Genomic DNA, 21573 nt, shown 5'->3' with positions numbered 1-21573 from the left:
CTAGGATTAGAAATATTTTTTTTTTTTTTAAACCTGCCTCATAAAATGCTGAATGTTTGTAGAGTTGAAGCATTGAAGGCAAGCATTTACAGGTGTAAAGATTCCTACAAACAATAATGTACAAATTCTGAATGATATGAAAATCATCCTGTTCATGGGTACTGTAACTATTTCAAATGCTCGTTTACAATGAAAATTGAAGAAAATCCTTTTGACGTTCATCTAAATATCAAAGGTGGCCAAAGTAGGGGATGATCTTAACAACGGGAAGTGTAGTGCCATTTATCATCCCGTAGTAGATGGAATTGATGCTGTTTCCTCCAATTAACGAGTTGTGGTCAACCGCATCGAGGAAGTGACAGATTACCGTTTTCAACAAGAGATCAGCTGCGGTCCACTGTGAGATGGACATTGTGCAATTAACTGCAACACTTGTTATAAACAAAACGTGAATGTACCATAATTCTTTTTGGTACTTTAGTCGTAATATTTGAAAATAATTAATGTCATTCTGAAATTCTTATAAATCTATTTTTTAAATCAAGATTTATGTTTGAAATTAAAGTGAGACTTTTTTATCGTTGTTTAGCAACCCGTAACATCTAAACATGCACAGCTCCTTGCATTTCTACTTCGGTTTAGTGATATTGGCGCTTTTTTTTTTTTTTTGATATAATAATGAGGGCAATAAATAATAAACAAACAAACAAATTATTTGTAAATAATGTCAATGTTTCAAAATAATTAAAAGCCTAACATTATAGGAACGGTTTGGAGCTTAAAAATAGGTGCGGCTTATACACAGGTGACAAAAAAATTGTGATATTTCGCGTCCTAATTAGGGAGGGGGGCTTATACACAGGTGCGGCTTATATACCGGAATATATATTTATTTTTTTTCTTTATTTTTATTTTCTCCTCTGTCTTGAAGTTTTTGGCAAAACTATTTGCTAAATAAGAAAACAAACATTTTTCCGCCCTCCTCTGACGGTTTTCTAAGGTTGAGGTTTTAATCCCTTGCTGTGCACTTCTTCCCATGTTGTCGAGGCACTTTATTTGTGTTGCTTCTCTCTACCCAGGAGTATAAATGGGTAACTGTTGGGGTTGCCTGCTACTGCTCCAATAGGGCAGCAACACTAAAGCATGTGAACCCAGTGACCAGGGAAAACAGAGCACTTTGTAACTTAAAGGAAAGGACAGTATAAATGCTAAAAAATAAATAACATTATTACTGTATATTTAATAGGCTACATCTAATTACATTTTGGTAGAATAATATGACAGCACTTATGATAAGGCTTACAGAAGGAAAACATAAAAGAAATAATCACAAGTATGATTGAATACATGCCTGATGAATAAACACCAAAATGAATTTACATAAATATTAATAGCATCATTAGCTTATGTGAGTTATCATCTTTCTGGCCTCATCATAATGTTCTTCGTGGTCGTATTGATGTGTTTATGTTTGCATAGGGCTACGCTCCATTGAGCACTGTCAGAAAATGCAATTTGTCCTGAGTGTACACTTCCGATCCAATTCTCTAGAGATCGGCATTCTTGGCTTACTCTGTTAATCAATATGTAACTGCAAACACTGCCCGCCAAACAATTTTTACCAATAGGTATTTTGCTAAACAAATAGAGGGAATAATATGTAGGCAGAGACCATTTTCAAATTGGTAGATTTTCTCAGACTGCGTAGGAGTTGTATTATTTGTCTTCTTGCCATTAAATAATATTAGTAATTTAAGTGCCTGTCTCTTATACACATCTGCCTGTACACATGACTTCAAATTGATGATGATAGGCAAATAGGGTTTAGAACGTGATTAGTTATGAAATTACTAATCATTCATTAGAATGCATATTGAATGAAAAAAAGCTAAGATTACCGCAAGATGATTCAGTCTATTCCTTAACACATGTACATCATATAAAATCTATAACCAAAATTTACTGGTGATCAGTATTTTATTTTTTAAAGGAGTAATTCAGTGATTATTGAATTTTTGAGGGTTTTTTTTCCAGGTTTAACCACAGACTATACATCATCTATTATAAGTTTAAATAAAGATGTCAATTCACAAGTACATGCAGATTTGAACAGATGTTGTCTGTCTGACAGATTTCAGTTTACAATGGCTTAAAATAAAACATTACCATCTTTATATCTCCTTATTTGGGAATATATCTATAATAAGGAACCGAAAATTTCCAGGAGCTACAGTATAGGCATAGCACTGATATCATCAAGACATGATGGTATTTTATTCAGCATACATAAAGCGGATTAAATTTAATGGCGTTCTGCACACTTACATTTACTTTGACGGAATGATGACGGCTAAACTTGCCTGTTTTATCAGCGCCCCCGTTCTCTCAAAGATAACACGCTTTTGGGAGCACATTAGAGTATCTGATATGAGAAATTGTATTTTGCATAAATCAAAGAACAATGCTCAAATGTTTTTGTAACTACTGTTTAGCGGTAAAGTGTTGATGTCATTGTTGTACCGGTAAATTTGTCATCATTTATAGTATATTTCTGAATTTTCTTAGATAAAGGCTGATTTAATAGTGTTCTTTATCTAGTACATTATTTACATTTATTCAGATATTGATGTGCTAAAAATGTTTGTCAACTGTTGACACTGTCAGCCATTGCTGGGAAGATGTTTTGTGTGTAGATGATTAATATATTAAAGAATTACCATTTTGTATTTTTAAAATTCTAAAAAAGAAGGAAATTAATTGAATGGAAGGGAAACAATTGACTGGAAAATAATAAATACTGTCCGGATTAAGAAACATGGTACGTTAACCAATTCCATCATGTCATTTGATATTCCCAAACTCCTAATTCTCTCAAAACATCTATAATTAGCCGAGTACTACTTGTGAGGTCGTGCAGCGAGGTCAAGTTCATAGGATTCGGAAACAAATTTGCTTTCCTGCATTTGATTGATACATATCATTGAATGTTTCCTGTACAGAATCGTCTGCAGGTCCCTGGCAAACTTTCATCGCAGACAAGCTGTGTACTCTCCAGATTTATAACGAGCTGAATTGGAATGAAATCTAATTTTTTGTAAGATGATATATCCGGTGAAGTATTGCAATAGAAATTTGCGTAATTGTCGTGATCTTAGTTCAAGATCTTTAAGAATTTTTTTTTCTCCTGCTTGGAGGTCGCTTCGATGATTGTACATTTATGGGATGTTCATTGTTGTGCGTGGTTGCGGTAAAACATTTCTTTAATTAATGTCATTTGCTGATGGCCACTATGCGAAGGAATTCAGGAACGACAAGCTATGTACTATAAGAACGATGTTTTGAAAGCACTGTTTATTCAATTAGTCTGCATATCGGTGTCTAATTTATTAATGGTTGATATTTCTTGAGGATGTGGATGATCAAACTTTAAAGTTTATTCATTTAGTGTAGCTTGTTTCTTCTAAAGTCTTTAATTGGCTGAGAATTATTTCCAGAGGATTATGGGAAATCTTGTAAAGTGATCATTTGATTTTTTTAATCTGGTAATGATAATAGAACATTGTATAAGAGGATTTATTATTGTTCTCAATCGTTGCTGATTTGTTTGTGCTTGTCTTTTAAGCAGAGCTTGTCAGATTATTGGAACTATGTTTTTGAAGCACAACAGCCTAAAATCCATCAAAAATCCATCCATCACATTGCAAAACTATCAATCATTCAGATGGTGAATACTGGTACTTATACATAATTATGCACTTTGGAACAAAATAGGTTAAATAAAAGGTTGAAGGTCATTACATTTTTTGCCGAAATTCTTGTTTATTGTCAAAACATAAATTTTTTAATGAAATTTTCAAATTGTGACTACCATTTGTCTAGGTGTAATATTAGTAAACAGTAAAATATGGACTTGGAATAGTATATTTGTTAAATGGGTGAATATTTGGTTTTTGTTGGTTTTTGTTTTAAAACAGGGTAATTATAATTCTGTGAGATTCCTATGAAAATATGTTCCCAGTCCTAGTTTCATTGAAAAGAAAATTGTACAAAATATTGTTTTTGTTCTTGTTTTTATTTATTAATTTTTTTTTTCCTATTATGGATTCCTTAAATCTAGTCCAAAAATATAATATAACAATCTAAATTTCTATTTATTCTCAGTGCAGTTACTATAACAACTTTAATAAAATGATATTACATGGATTTACATGCTATATACTTTGAAAGAGTATTACTCAAAATCATCCTTGTTTAAATTTATGATGGGATTTCCTGACTTTTTGTAATGACACCACATGACTATCTTGTCACATATCCTGTAGGAGAGGGGAGGGATGTACACAATTAGTGAAAGAGGAAGTTGTATGCTGATCAATTGCAGGTATTGTTGTCTAGTAACTGTACGAATGTTGAAATATGGGAATTTCCCACAACAGTGTATTCGTAATCTAGTCTCACATTATGTGTACTCTGCTTATGTGTGCAGTTGTTTGTCTCAATCAGTAATGTGTTCGAAATAGATTGCATAATCCCACGTTTTCCCCCTGTTTATAAGAGAAAATGTTGTTATATATAAAATACTACTCTTTAAAATTCATTCATTTTGGCAGAGAACACTGAACAAACTTTTACTGAAACATATATTGGCATTCTCATAAAGATACAACATGGTATGTAATTCAGTGAATTTAATTTAGAAGAGATAATCTTTGAATCATCAACTTAAAAACAAATACAACATAGGCCATTAGTTAATCCTTTACTGATATTTAATGTGTTACGTTGTTATGATAAATATTATTTAAGCATATTTGCTATATATTTTTTGTTTTTGGTTTATAATATTTTTCCACAATACAGTGAATCATATATTTATATTTATTTTTAGTTTTATGGAATTTAGTTTTATATTTTATATTGCTAAATCATGAATCCAGATTTTTCTTAATGGCCAGGAACCATTGTATTCCTGGAAGAAGAGAGGTAAACATCCATTGTATCAATAATCATTAATATGCCTTATCATAGATAATTATGAATAATTAATTATATTCATATCCTACCAGGTACACATTTATTCTATGTGAACTGATGCAAATAAATATTTATAAATAATCATTAATTAATATTCATGATAATCATCACATTATTCAAATCACATTCAGAATCAATGTGATCAGAATCAATCTCAAACTTACACTCATTTTAGTTGAAAGGACGATGACATACTATTCTGCCATGTGCTTCCATTATTGCGTAAAATGCTAGATTTATATATAAATTATACTTTAATTATATATTTACAACTGTGCCGAAAGCCTTTCATTAATGTTGTACTAAGAGCTACCAATATATAACGTCAATTAACCGAACTTCAGCGTAATTGTTCGGTTCCATTAACTAACCTTCTGAGTGTTGTTACATAAAAATTAGTGCTACTGTACAGGCAGTTTATTTTATAGCGTACATTAAAGCACCACTACATTATACCAACTTGGTAGTAAGTTGTTCACCTTCGAATTTTGGAGTCCTGCGCAGGGTTGTAGTCTGTAGAAACCTAATGGGTGGTAATAGACATTTTAAAGGTGGGTGGATGATAACATTGATAAACTCTAAATAATTAGAGTGGGTTTTAAGGATGGAAAATTGGGGTAATATGGATGGGTGAAGAGCCATGAAATTAGCTTTAGAATTGGTGGAAAACTCAAGGGTGAGCTGGGTGACCCTGCCCACTCTGCCTGCCATACATCCCTGCTGTGTTAAAAATTGATTAACACTCAGTGCTACGGTACAGTACTTCTTATTAAACCATTTTTCTGTGAGCTTGCTTTAATAGTTCCTACTCTCCTATTGCTCTTCTTACAATTCACCTTAAAATTACTTCAATAACCTACCCTAACTTCTGCTAACAGGGTACCTTTATTCAACTGAGTTTCAGTACTGTTTGTTTTCTTTTATTTACTCGAGATATCGTCCATAGAGGGCCTGTTCTAGTCATCTCAAAGTATATATCAACATTTTTCTTAAATGAGTGTACTTAACATAGAATTAATTTTACTCAAAATAATGAGATATTTCTTAAATGAGTGTACTATGTAACATAGAATTAATTTTATTCAAAATAATGAGATAGAGTTCATATGAACTATAATGTCACACTACTTTTATCACTGTGTGGTAGATCTTAGCTGCAGCTGAAATTTAATATAAAGCCAACGTCATTGTATAGAGATAAATTTTGCTAATTTATATTACAGTATACTAATAGCTCATCATGCTGTATTTTCTAGTATTAGATAATTAGCATTACAAATGCAAGGTTTGGGGGTCACTGGGGCTGTGTTGTCTGTTGGGGTTTTGTTTGCGTTGCTTCATTCTCAAAAGAAGAGAATTTCATGAATACACACCAGTTAGTAATTACCAGTCTGACGACGGAAGCTCGAATTTCCAACTCCATTCAATAAAATAATCACTGAAATATTAATATGAGCGTGTTTGGCTTATTTTCCCATTTTTGGTATAAGTGCTAGAAGATAATACAAAGTAAACATTGTCTTTATAACTGATGATAATAATGATAATGATTACGATAAATATAAATTTTTAATGTGGGAAATGTGTGCATCTTCAGAGCATGATTTTGATAAGCTGTGATTTCCATAATAATAGCATTATTAAAAATTTATACCTTATATATGGTAACTTTTTTCTTGTTTCCATAGCTGTCAATTAAAAAGAATATTTTATTTGATAGATGGTTGTTGCTATCAACTACTTAAACTTACTACAATCACTTCTTGATTCCAGCGTTTATTATCATAGAAAATATATTGTACGACTTGCTGTCTTGGATTATTAAAATATTATTGATTGCCTCTGCTGTTTATTGAGGGATAGCTCTAAGTGATTAATGAGCTGTGATATTAATTATGTAAGTCTGGATATAATTCTTAGAAATGTACAGTAGCTATCTATCTATCTATTATAAATCAGAAATATTTAATAGCAAATTCTTGATAACATACATTTTCTTATTTTTCAAAATTGATGGGTGTTACTGTATGATTGGCATCAAAATTTTTAAAAAATATCACCAGGACAACAATCATATTTGGTGATTTCCTTTAGTCTAGTCCAACAATGAGGGCACTGTAAGAGAAATGATTGAGGGCGCTATGTAGAGAGCTGTGTTGAAGGCTACAACCCAGGAATTAAAAGCACTGTATATTTAATGTGAATGAAGTCACAAAGGTATTATTGCACAGACTAGAAATTGCAAATTGCAAGTGAAGTGCTGCGAAGTACAACTGCATATAAATGTTCTTTGAACAAAATTATTTATGCGAGTCAAGTGAAAATAATGAATAATAAAAATATAAAATAATATGAGACACGACCCATTGTCTATATTAGAACACTTCTCATTGGGTAACAAAGTCGTAATTTTTCATTTTTGTCAAAAAGTGTCTATAGTGGTGAATTATGGTTTAGGTTTTTTTTAATAAAGTTCCAAAAATTTCTATGTATGTGGAAAATGTAGTTGATTACCAAAAGTTACAATTTTTATTTTGAAGACTGCATGGTCTAGGAAGTGTACATTTTTTTATGGAGCAAGCTCCAAGGGCGGGTTTTCTAGGGGCGAGTTGACTGCCAAAGCGTTTTGCCAATGTGCGACCCAGCGTGTTATTTGATCACAAGTGCGAGACATCGCAAGTGTGAGCCAGCGAGCCATGACGTCACGACAATAGATAGAGACATTAACGAGTTGTGCGAGGTATCGGCTGAGATTTGTGGAGTACAATTCAAAAAAACAACTATAGGTCTAATAATGAATTATTGTGATGTTAAATAGACAATGTTAGCTATCAAGGAGCAACGTTGTTTTTCATTGGGACCTTCGTCCCTTCAAGGCTAGGCCTATACCATCCTAGCTAGTCTAGGCCTAGAGTAGGATAAGGCTAGCGCGACATGCGGACGTTGGTATGTGTAGGTTAGTCTACAAACGTCGCCTAAAGTAATTGATTTTACCCGGCAGAACGAAAGAAGGAAGGAAACTCCGCTTTTCAATCGTCTTAGGCCCTTGTTTTTTGACAAATAATGACCTTTCAGAGGTCAAATTGCTGTCAAGAATATGAATTGGCTGCTTCGCAACAAATATATATTGGCATGTTTATTAATTTGTTGGAAAATATCCTTTTTTAGCAATATCCTGTAATATTTAAAATCTAGGGTTCCGTTGTCCACTATTGACACATGGCTCCTACTGCTCCAGGTCCATGAATATGAACTTGGCTCAATTTTATTAACTTGCATACAATACCTTAGTAAATTTACTGGTAGCTGAATGATGGTTATAATGAGGTCATGATAGTTGCTAGTACGATGTGTCAGAAACTGTCAAACACGCAACACCTTACGACAACATAATTTTTTTAATCATTATTGTCTTCAAAACACGCTAATGAGTCAACATCAGAAGAACAATACCCTTAAGGGGAAGATGGTAGAACTAATAGTCACGTTGTGATTTCAGTGTCATTAAACTCTTATATTGTTTATTATTGTAAGGACTGACTTATCATATTATGCGATGCTTCATTGGAATTGATTTTAATATATTAATATTCAATATCATGGTTATTCTAATTATTTAGTTATTGAATAAAAACCTTACTGTAGTTCTTAATATTTATAATCCAATTAAAATCTGATTAAAATACCCAGAAGATTAGAATGATTTGAACCAGTAACCTTGAACCTACTTGGAAAGTTGCCATATGACTTGTTTACATTGTTGACAATAGTCTAGTCAATACCTTATGACACTAAATTTAACCCTGGGCATTTTAAAAACCAAAACATCAGCTAATGATTAACATAAACTGAAGTGCAACAACAAATGGCAGTTTGTTAATTAACCAACAAAAATAACGTAATCTTCTACTAATGTACTATAATAGCAATGACATCATCATCATCCTTATCATCATCCTTATCATCATCATCATGCTTATCCTCACCACCACCATCAACATCATCATCATCATATTATTATCATTTTAACATCCTCATTGTCATCATTATCCTTATCATTATTATTTTCTTCCTTAATGTTTAGTACGTCATTTTTTTATATTCATTTTGAATTTTTTTTTCTTCTGTATCCTTAAAAGCATTTTGTTATAATGTGTAACAAAACAAAATAAATAATAATTTAGATATAAAGAAGTAAAATTATTTGAGTATTTAACTGATTTTTAACGGTATTCATTATTTATGGAAATAATTACCAGATGTCTGCACCTGGAAGTACAAACAAAACAAATGTTGAACCCTAATATGATCACAAGATCTACAGTATATCTGTCATCGATGTAAATATTGTACATCCTATTAAATTTAATGTACGATTTAACAGGGATTTCCAATGCAAACATCAGAGTAAAGAGGGGCCTTGGAACTGAAGCCGCCTTGTACATTTTGGCCTCATCTTCTGTCGTTTGTGATGGTAGCTAGTGTACTGTGATTATTGTTATTTAATATTCAGTTTCAAGAGGTGATGTCATATACTGTAGCATAACAAGAAGCAAAGTCCTGCCAAAGTGTGTGTTGTTCGGCATTTAAAGCATACATGGTCTTAAATCTTTGCGACAGTAAGTAGAATGATCCGTTTTGTTCATTTAAGATCTTGGACGTGTGCTTTTGAGTTTGTGCTCTTCGGAGATTTGTTCATCATGCTAAGGCACATTTTCCTTTAGTTCACTTAATGTTTTTTGTGCCACTCAGGGATATCTTAAATTTTGTTTTCTGGTCACTGTCAGTATAGTATATGCTATGTGCACATCATTGCTCGACTACTCTTATCTGAAATTTTCTTGCCATAATTCACATTACCACATTACAGTAATGCTTTCCCTTCTTGTATGTAAATGACTTTAGTATCAGTGACAATTGCAAGATCAAAGTCATTTGTGAATGTCAACATTTTCATCATTATCTTTAAATTATTATCAAACACAGAAATTAATTAATAAAAAATGGGTATTTTATTATTTAACAAAATTTAACTGCCCAATTGTTATTCTATTATATCATGTTATGGTTTAAACACAGAAATGATAAAATTGAAATGCATGTAGTAATCTTAATAATTTCCCATCCAGCTGGTAACCATACTATATTCCATTCTCCTAAGTTGTAGAGTAGAATACTAAATCAATGCATAGATGGTGAAAATATTGTTCTGTACATTTTATATTTAACATTATTATATCTTATTTTTATTAAAAAATCATGCTTGTACATTGCTATATTCAATGAGTTTGGTATACAGATGTGCTAAAGCACAATATAAAATTTGTATATCAAAATGTATTTCCATTACCAATGCCAATCTTGAAGATATTGTTAATTAGTAGAACCCAACTTCCTCCTCCATATAGTACAAACTTTAGAGTGGACTTAAATGAGTGTATCTCGTACCACACACGCGTGGGCTAGGTAAGCGCATCACCCACATTCTCATTAGCCTGCAGGCATTGATTCCCGTCGTCAGCATCCCAGTGTTTTGCATATTTATCATCCAGCAGTCTGACGCCGTGAGATATGAACATTGCTGATGCACTAGTAACAGTTCCATTCAAATCTCCCGATATGTGTGGGTGGATTATGTTGATGAGGATAGTATTATATTCTAAAGCACATGTGTGCACGTTGTGCACATATAGATACTGTTAACAACCACTTTACGACAAGAAATAATTTAGTGACTGCTATGAATTCGAAATGTATTGATGGAATGGGATTTTCCAATTTTTCTAAAAGTGGACAAGGAATTTTAAGATGAGGAGGAAACAAATTTGAAATTGCCCTCATCATCATCGTAATCGTATAATTTAAAGCAGAACTTGGAATTTTTTAGTTGAGGATGTGATTCACCCACGCGTGTTTATAATTGGAGTGGATGGACTCCAGATTTGTGCGAATTACACGTCAGTTTCCAATTGAAATCAAAAGCAAGACAGGCTCCACTCAGATAGTGCAAGTTTTAAAACAGAAATATATCCAGAGAGGAAAAACGGTAAATAAATATACAGGTACGAGGATGTAGTTTCTTTAGTCTGAATTTAGTATACCGGTATTTGTAATGTTTATATAGTCACATGAAATATTAGCTTGTAAATCTAGATTAAATATATGCCTACAATATGTTGCGTGGTGAACTGTTTTTTCCTGTAGCACGTCATATCATGGACGTGATTGTGTACGCTGTTTGTTTATATTTCCCGCCTCGTATGCTGTGAATGCACGTGTTAACCCTTACTGGTTAAAGTATGATGTCGTTCTTTACTCTTTCATGTTTATAAGAATGTGTGTTGGCATTACCGACGAATTTTCTTAAAATAGTTGTTTAAAAAGAAGTAATGTACATGTAGCCTAGGTTAGATGATAGTCGTTGTTCTATAGTAATGGGAGGTTCAACAGAAATATGCTGTCAGACAGTCTCCAGGCTACAGTACCAGTAAGAGATAGTCAAAACATACAGTAAAAATAATAAAGATAATAATATAGTTTTACAGGTTCAAGTAAAGGGTTGACAGCAACCATCATATCCATCGTAATATTTTAATTCCAACCGCATAACTGCAAAGTATATGAATTTTAAACATTTATAATAGTTATTATTGTTATTATTAATTTTATTGATAATATATTAATTTTGTCAACTTTCTTTGTCCCCATCAAAATTTATTTAAAAATCTGAAGTACTTTACTTTGCATCGTTTTATATATATATATATAATCAATTTATTATTATTTACTATCAATATGAGTCAATTATATATCTAATATATTGATGAAAAATACTTTTTTTTATTGATACTAATATGTGCTGTACAGTGACAAGAACATATTACCAAGATCCCAAAGATCTGTAGTATTGCAAAGTAAAACAATGTGCAGTGTGATTACTACATGATATAAAATTTTAATGGGTAATATGTAAAATAATAATATGAAATGATACCTGATATAATGATCATGATGAACAACAGTAGGTTGCAAGGAGTAATGTTGCAAGATTCCCCACGAGTCATTAACATTTTGAATTGGTTCCCAATCCCACGCACATGTATGAAATTTTTCAGGAATTAGAAACCATTCTTAGTATAGGTCTGCAAGTGCAAGGGTAGTTATGGCATAGTAGCTAGAGGGCAGTGTTTGGTCCAGTGTGAATTCACTACACCATGTGTAATTTATCACGTAAACAGGATTAAGGGCTTAATATTAAGTTGTGCAATGCTCACATCCTTGTTACAACATTCTCATATAATCAACTTGTTTTATCAAATATTAACATAATATTGGAAATGTAATATTAAAAGAAATGAATGTTTAATAGTGACAATAAATTAATATTATTTCATATTTCACTTAGTTTTTGTTTATCTTGTATTTTATTGTGAATTACAATGGATTGATGAGTGGTTTAAGATTAACGTAAATTCTAGTTTTATTATTAGACTTTTTGTTCCAGAAATTGATGTCAAAGTATTTCAAAGTAAATATTCAAGGGGAAATCACAGTAATATTCCACTAGTTTTTTCTTTCATTTTTAGTTGAAAACTGATACTAAACTTTATTTTCCTTGGATGGAATTTTGTTGATGAATAAATATATTTGGATTGAAGTGAGCATTGCTGTGAAACTACCCACATGAAGTATTGTTGTATTAATGTAAAATGAATTCGAAAAATGACAGTAGATAAATAAAACAGACAGTTGACTAATTTGATTTTAAGGATACTTGATGGATAGTACAATAGATAGACAATGATAGTTTTTGATGGGCTTTAGGGAGAAACAGTAATGGATAAACCTGATATTTGTCTGCATTTATAAATTTGCAAACAGGATACTACAGCGACTACATATGAAGAAACCGCATATACGTTTTGAGCTATACTCTATAATAGTTATATTATTTGTGTGACCGAGATACGCGATATGAAAATTACATTGATTATATGGATGAGAAATACATTTCTATTTTTATGTTGATAGGACATACGTTAACAAAAGTGTTTTTATCCTAATGTTGTAAAAAAAATGCTTTTAAACACTACTGTGCCATATTATTTACACGGTCATAATTATTGAATTTTATGATTGTACTACAACAAATGATTTTACGATATTTTTGTATTTATTACAGTTGTAAAAAGAAGTCATTCTAGAAAGAACAAAATGTAATAAATTTAGAAATTCTTAATGATTTCCTGAAGTCTGCAAAAATATATTTGATCTATAGAAGAATCATGCCTTGGTTCACTCTGCTTCATGGTAAACAACAGAGGGCTCTGCTTTATTACTGTCGCTACATTAATTCCTTAGACTGTAATTGTAAGGTAATTAATGGAATATTGTTACGATTATTATAATTTTTTGCAGTGATTAGATATATAGCAAAGATCAATAAACTTAATCATGTTGATGTAGATATTATGATATTATAATATTGAAATTGAATGTAATGGGTTTTTCCAGTACCAAAGAATTTTGTTACTTAAATTCCTTTCATGAATTCTATTGAATATACTCCTGTTTTGCCAAATTATTTTTTATTTACAGGTACCTCTTATTATTCTAATAATACTAGAATATTTGTTTTGTTATTTAAACATATTAATAATTTATTTGTCTAAATTAAAATGGCTAAGCATATATCTTAGTATATACAGTAAATATTATTTGAAGGTTTGCATGGCAAAGTTATAATATAATATATTTAATGCTTACGGTAAATATATTAAAACTGTTTACTCTATTTAAATAAGCATTAAACTACAATCTTAATTTGCAATCACCCTGTACCAGTACGTAGTATTTATTTGGTAGCAATACGTGATACTCAACATAGCATCAACAAAACATGTTTATATTTAATTTACATATATGCAAATGAATTATCAACATGTTTACTCCATTTTAATAAACATTAACATCTTAATTCTTAAATTTAAGATAGCGGTTTCCATCTTCGTATGTGATGACATTGACCGAATTTCCAAACAAATTATTCCGTGTTTGTTTCCGGTTTTGTGAGGATATTACTTCAATTTCGTTCTCTTCGTTGCGTCATTTTCTGACAGAATGACACGAAGGGCTCTTTACTTAAGCGTGGATAAGACAAGGCTGTTAATAGCTAATGCACTCTGTACAATTAATCTATCCATTCAGGCCAAATGATATATATCCACTATGGTTTAATTTCCAACGAGTTTTCAGGAGTTCTCATCGAAATTGGAAACATAGACGTATATTTTGAAATCCAATATACTTCTGTATTGATTATGTTAAGAAGTTGTTTATTACTACCTCTATATTGTATTGTGTTTTGTACTTTCTTCGATCTAAAAATAAATTATCTACTATTTTGTATGGTACAGTACATTGACCAATATATCTGGATTATGATCAACATTTCAGGTTTTATTCATTTCTTCTTACAAGGAAGAGAGCATTAGTCAGTTTAAATTATATCTCCTTTCAAATACAATATAGTAATTGTAATGATAATAATGTAAAAGTAATATAATATTAAATCATGGTGGTAAGTTGTCATCAGGTCAGACATTGGCCATTAAAATATGTCTTTCCTTCTCTACGCCCAACTTAGCTGAACTAATTTTATATTAATGTTTACAGTACCTGTCTATGAAGTACTGTATTAGGAAATGCTAATTAGTAAATGTTAGTGTAGTTGGAAATTATGATATTATAATGATGAGGATGTGAACAGCTATCATTATGCTGATGAGGAGCAAGATATGAATGGAGCTGATGGCACCAGCAATGGTTGTTAAGATGAACTTTAAAAAAGGGATAGGAAACATAATAAGAGATTGAAGAAGGGAAAAGATGGCTGTTGAAGTAGAAATGCCAATAACAAGGAGATTATGAGGAGGAGGAAGGGGTTATTAGGAGACAATGGATAACAATGCTAATGAGATGCATTTAATAAGAATAAAAGCATTGTGAAATGTATAGGGAGATGACTTTCCAATGTTATATTTATTTATTTTTTTATTTATTTATTTATTTATTTTTTTCAACTAAACATACACTTTGTTTCAGCAGCTCACAAAAATTTGGTGCATTCAATGTATAAAAGAGAGAATGAAAAACAACTAAAAGAAACTAATTGCATTAAAAAAACAAGGAATAACAATGCTATTGAGATGCATTTAATAAGAATAAAAAGCAACTGTGAAAGGCATAGGGACATGACTTTACAATGTTATATTTATTTATTTAACTGAACATACACTTTTCTTTCAGCGGCACACAAAAATTTGGTGTGTTAAATGTATAAAAGAGGGAAATAAAAATGACTAAGAAGAAACAAATTGTGTTAAAAAAACAATATACATTAATAGTATACGGTACTGTATAGGTATTTTAACAAAATCCACTAAATTTTAAAAAATACAATATGGTTGTACTGTCGTAATACTATTTTTTTTTTAAAGTTAACGAATTATTACATTATAACTATATATAAAATAATATAAGTATATAACTTTTGTGAAAAGGAAGATATAAGATGTTTTTTAAAGATGAAGAAATTAGTAAAATGGTACATGAGGATGGAGCCAAAGGAGATTGAGTGAATTAAGAGAGAATTCTACAAAATGCAGCAGGGAAGAGATGAGAATAATAATAAGTAGTTGATTGTAAAACAATAGGAATGATAAGTATAAAGGTTTAGTTACAACTAAAAATACCAATATTTAAATTCAAGTCTTACTGTAGAATAATAAACTTTATATTTTTTTCATTAGTTTTAAAAGGAAAAATAAATTATAAGATTTTGATTGATTATGTGGCAAATGATGATGATCCTAAGAATGGGATTTAGAAGCTGTAAAGATCCTGAAATATTTAATAATAATGAATTTAGAATGTTACAAGGTATAAGATAGTAAAATATTGTTTAAATTATTTATCTGTTAACAGTAACAGTTTCAAATTTTATTTGTTTAAACTAGTGAGGATATCATTTGTTTAATACCAAGGTCTGTATAAACTCCCTTTCAGACCCAGCATTGTGTACATGTTCCCATTATTAACCCAGTTATCAGGGAAAATATGTGTAAACACAGCTAAGCTCATAGTTACCAATACAGTATATTGGTATTCAAATCAAGTAAAGAATCAAACTCCAAACCTAAATCTTGAAATTCTGACCCATAACTGCCATGCCAATTGCTTTCAACTCGTTAAAGGAAATGAATTTTAATAAAATGCTCTGTAACCATACTATACAGTTCACTTTACAGAGCATGACCGCCGCCGGGAATATCACCTTGGTTATAGTACTTAACCATGAGATATGTTGTATTGATATTGATGAACAGTTTAATAAATACAATGATGTTGTAATTCAAGACCACACTGTTTAGACACACACTGCTTGTAATTCCAATTGGTGGCTGCTAGAACGACAAAAGTATCTTTGTCGTCTCCTAATTTGCAAACAGTTGCAATTCAATCTTTAGTTTGATTTTATACTCTTTAAAATCTTTTATAAAATTTGAAAAAAAAGTTAATGAATACATTGAATTAATCATATATAAAAGGATCAAACAGTTTCTAATGATACATAGAATAAATGCATTGTTGGAGAGGAAGGGAGAAGCAAAGCATTGACTTACCATTACTATTCAAATTTACTGGCAGCATTGGTATACCACCTTATACAATCAAAAGTAAGGCTCAATCAAAGTGCTTGCAACAGCATAACCCATTAGTTACTGTATCTATAAATTGGAAAACCAGATACTCTTTACATATGAGGACACTGTTTCCTTTAGGTCCAGTGGTAGATTTAGGGATTGAGAATGGGGGAACATGTTCTCATCCTCTCCCCCCCCAAATTCCTGGATCCGCCCCTGAGCTCTTGATGAAAAATATATTGAATCTAAATTTAAAAGCAAAGTCTTGGGAAATATAACAAGAAGAAAAAATTATTAAATCATGTTTTTAAAATTAATATTGAAAAGTGAATGATGATGCTATGAATATCTAATGAAAAGTTGTTTTACAGAACGGTATGTAAATGTTTTTTTTTTTTTCTTTTCATTTGAAAAAAAATGAACATGTATTTTCAACATGACACGTACTAAATGAAATCTGACGAACAAAGTGTTACCCAAGAATCGGAATAGATTACCACGAAAAGATATTCTAAGTAGCTCTTAAGAAGTGAAAACTCATTTCTGACATGATGCGTTTGATCTTGGAAAACAGAATTCATTCTTAAAATGTAGAAAGCATCAATATATGCATGTAAGGTCTTTTCCTTGAATACTTAACCTAAATAATCACACGTATCCTGATTTCAATTTCGAAACAGAGAATTAAAGTTAATTAAAAATAATTAGGATAATGAGAATCGGAAACCCTGTGATATTGTCTAATTCAAAACTAGAGGTTTTTTCTTTCTGCATTAGCATAGGAGTGGTTGATGGAGTGGTTGGCACAGCGGTTGTAGTTTCTGCTTTAAACCATAAGGTCAGAGGTTCAAATCCACTCAAGCGATGATTCCTTAATGTTTTAAGACAAGGCACTTTGTCTTCAGTTGCCTTACCCACCCAGAAATGGGGTAGGCTTGTCCATAAAAGCATTTGTCTGTACTGTAGTAATGCTCTTTTGGATGTTGTGATTGGTTCCCATCTTTCACTTCTAGGATGGTAATTTCAACCTCGTAAATTCTATGATTTTTGTAAGTATTAATGTTTAATTAAAATAATTTAATCATTTGTAATGAAAGAGATATTGTTTATAAATGTAAAGAAAAAGTTTTATTTATATCTACAGATTGACATTATGCTAATTAATGCATTATGGATTGTTTGATTAATAATGCTATTATTAGCAATATAAATATAAATTGATTAATGAAAACATGGTATAAAGATCATTAATCTTTTTGTTTTGGATATTGGTAGTACATATTTCTGTGGAAATATATTATTAAGCTGATTCTACTTTGTACTAAAAACTGAAAAGTGAGTAACGATGAAGCAGATGGCTGCTTAAACCTTTGCCTAATTTGCTATTGGCTAACTTCCCACCCTCTTTCCTTAGAGACCTATATAGTTACTGAATTTGTATTTAATCTTTGGGAAATCTTGGTATTCTGGCCTGGTTTCCACATTTCAACCCTTTTGGGTCAAATTAAAACATAAAAGATTATTGTAGTAAACAATAGAGCATATTTCTCTTATCGTTTACATCGTTGACATACGAATAATGGAATACAATCGCTCATTGGCAGGGCAGGTGGTGGTGTTTGGATATGTTTACTGCCCATCAAAAGTCAATAAAAAAGTGTTGCTACAGCATAGTTATAGAAACTATGCTAAACTTTAAATTGAGGAATCTCCCAGCTGCCTAGATTGTACTCTTTTGTTTGCTTTTAACCTGGGCCTGTTTTTTCCATTTATGTGAGCCATTGTTCCTCAAATTATCATTTGTAAATCAGCACTTATATTGATCATTTTCAAGGGGCAGGGTTAAAAACCTACCATGAAACTAAGTATAAAATGTTCTTAATGTACTTTGTTTTGTCCAGCTGCTTTCATTCATGTAAGAGATTTAATCTATTTGGCAAGAACAAAGAGCAAATTATTTGGTCCGGCCATATATAAATATAAAAATTATATACAGATAAGGAGTGCACTTGCACAATGCTATCTAGTTGGTCAATGACCTTAACTTTTGTCTGGCATATAAAATTCTAATGTTGAATATATTAATGTGAAAATTTAAATTTAAATTAAATTTATAATTTTCTTTACTGATTCTTGAAGGTCCATTGTTTCCTGTATTCTTTAATTAAGCAAATGAAGTCAACTTATATCACAATTTTTTTCTATACTAAACTAAACTATATGTCACAATTTTTATACAAGCTGCACTATTTGTTTAATTGTTGTTTTTGAATATTTGCTTTCATCATTTCTTATGTTAATACTGGATCGCTTTGGAAATCAATGCTTTAGCACCAAATGTGTCATTCATTATAAAGTCAGAATGGAATATTAAATAAGCATCATTTTTTTTTGTCTATGTACAAGTGCACATCCATAAGCGTGATGTAACTTGCAAGCTTATGTCTCGTCCTAGTTTTACGAGTCTACCGAATAAAAAAAAAAATACTCTTTACTAACTACTGAATATATAGTATTAACTCCAAACCTTGCAACACCTGCCAAAAGTTAATTAAAATAGAGCATGAAAAAAAATGAGGTTCATTCATAAAGGTCGTACTCGCATTGAAACCGTAGCCCTATTATTGTAGGCAGTATGTGTTTCCTGATAGTGTACCGCGATATTCCCATAATCAATTTTTTAACACGATGTCGTTAATACCCTTGACACATTTATGAAAGGTGTTGTGTATGCTACAGCTTGCATCATATCTAGGTCACTGCCTGCCTACCCACACTATTTTTTTTTTTTTTTTTTTGGTTTCATGCCTGAGTGATTTTCTGTTATACCTAGGGTAGTTAGGCCTAGTTAGTCGCTGTAATGAGGGGTGTTTGATTTATTAATGTATGAACTATGAATAATTAAGGTTTAATTCCTTGATATGCATCATATTTTATTTTTTTATTGTTTTTTAACAACGCTTGTCCATCCTTCTAGTGGACATGATTACTGTATTTGGTAAGTCTGTTTATAAGGCTTAGGGGTGATAAGCTGATCAGTTGGGACCCGTGATAATCTATAACCAAGTCTCTTTATGACCTGAGAGCTTATCATTTGGGATCCTTCATGCTAACCAAATCTCTGTATTAGGCTTAGGGGGTAGGAAGCTGAAGTCTTATGTTTTGTTAGGAATGGAGTTGTGTCTGAGAGAGCAGCTTAAAGTAGCTTAGTCAGCTGGTGGTAGCCACTGTGTGTGCGCTGAACCGTGGCAAACTCTAGGTCGCAGGTTCAGTTCCCATCACTGCTCTTTTTGTGTTTCGGCTGGAGGACTGAATTGCAAGTTACGATAGTGCACCGTCTTTCAGGTGCATTATGGCCCTTTTGCATATTGAAGAATGCAGTACACTATTCAGAAAAGAGTAGGGGATTGTCTCCCGGTGTACTGCCCAATCACCACCAGAAGGAACCCACTTGAAATAAGTCTTCTTCAGACTTTTGTGGGCTATCCATGGTGTTTACATCAAAATAAATCCATCCATCTATCCATCCATAGTACAGTATAATAGTAAATTATAGAAAGTTGTTTAGGCAACAGTGAGGAATGTTCCAGTACTGTCAAATATTTTCATACTGTAGATTCCAACAGATTTGTTTAGCGTTCCATGGTTTTACAAAATGTTTGTGATCCAGTAGAACCAGTACATTGCGCCCAATACTGGAAAGGCAGAGGCCTAGAAAGAGAGCTGTGGTGGTCTTGATAGTAATTATTCCATCACACAACACAGACCTAACACACACACCGATGATTGCCAAAAAAAAAAACATGACATACTATGTCAATATTCAAAATAATTATATTATAAAGTCCATAATTTCTGCATGGTTTGCTCTGGATTGACATCTGTTGGACCTAGTACTATTCGGAATTTCTGCACTAACAAGCACCACCATTGTGAATGGCAACCTCTATTGATGCTTGCTGAAATCATAAACAATGCGTTTTCAGTTTAAATACAAGGTCCTATTATTTACAAACAGAAATTTGATGTGTTCCCAGCACACATTGATAAACTACATATTGTACAGGCTGAAAGACAATATTTCGGTATGCATATTGGGTGTTAAACTTTGTGTGGTCACTGAGAAACCCATATTACCTTTATTCATAATAATAATGTCTCGTTTTCCATTTTCACTTACCATACAGTAAGTCATTCCGTTCCAAATTATATTGTTTTAAAATTTGTATTAAATATCAGGGTTCTGATGGTTTTTGAAAACCTAAAAAGTAATAGTTAAAAAATACAGGGGTTCCAACTTTCCTTTGAGTCGTGGGAATCTCTCTTATGTGGAAGTAAAAGTCTGACATACAGAAAGTCAGAGTGTTTGCACATTTTTACTACTTTACTATTGTTTATATAAAATACAATAAGATTTTTAAGGAAACTCCTTGAACCATGTCTTCCTAAGAAATACATAAATTTAAAATTTAGAAAGTAGCACAACTTTTTATAGGTCTGGGAAAGTAATTGTAAAATTTTGACATTTTATTCAATAGTGTATTGCATCATTTATAAAAATATACTTCATCCCCATAGAGGATAACTTATAATCTCCTTTAATGCCAATTTTAAAGAAAAATCCCAACATGTCTTTTCTTGTACACTTCTGAGTATTGTTAAACCATCATTCCATGTTTCTTGCATACTGTACTTGCTTTATCAATTTTAAAACCAGGCAAGACACAAGAAGGGTGTTTGACAAATTTTGGTAATGGTATGATCTTCCATTTGTGTAGCACATAATACAGTGAAATGCTCTTTTACCCAGTGTCAAGGTACAACAAAAAACAAA

General features: G+C 31.6%; 1 protein-coding gene across 5 annotated transcripts in view; it reads left to right on the top strand.

Moving 5' to 3' along the window:
• Positions 1-21573, top strand: part of LOC117104914 (apoptosis regulator R1-like) — a 35878-nt gene that overhangs the window by 3721 nt on the left and 10584 nt on the right. The window contains exon 1 of one of the 5 annotated variants that reach the window (XM_033245838.1): positions 9511-9653. The exons of 2 other annotated variants lie outside the window; for them this stretch is intronic. Coding sequence is in view for 1 of the 3 variants with exons in the window: in XM_033245837.1 (XP_033101728.1) it covers positions 17780-17788 (9 nt within the window). In the remaining 2 variants the exon portion in view is untranslated. Of the gene's footprint in view, positions 1-9510; positions 9654-10800; positions 11097-17764; positions 17789-21573 lie in introns of those variants that run through there. 2 more of the 5 variants (XM_033245839.1, XM_033245837.1) reach the window with 2 other exon arrangements.

This window comes from Anneissia japonica, unplaced genomic scaffold, assembly GCF_011630105.1.
Source record: "Anneissia japonica isolate Jap-2015-1 unplaced genomic scaffold, ASM1163010v1 scaffold287834_len5846547_cov211, whole genome shotgun sequence".
Taxonomy (NCBI): Eukaryota; Metazoa; Echinodermata; class Crinoidea; order Comatulida; family Comatulidae; genus Anneissia; species Anneissia japonica.
This window is presented reverse-complemented; position numbering and strand designations above follow the sequence as displayed.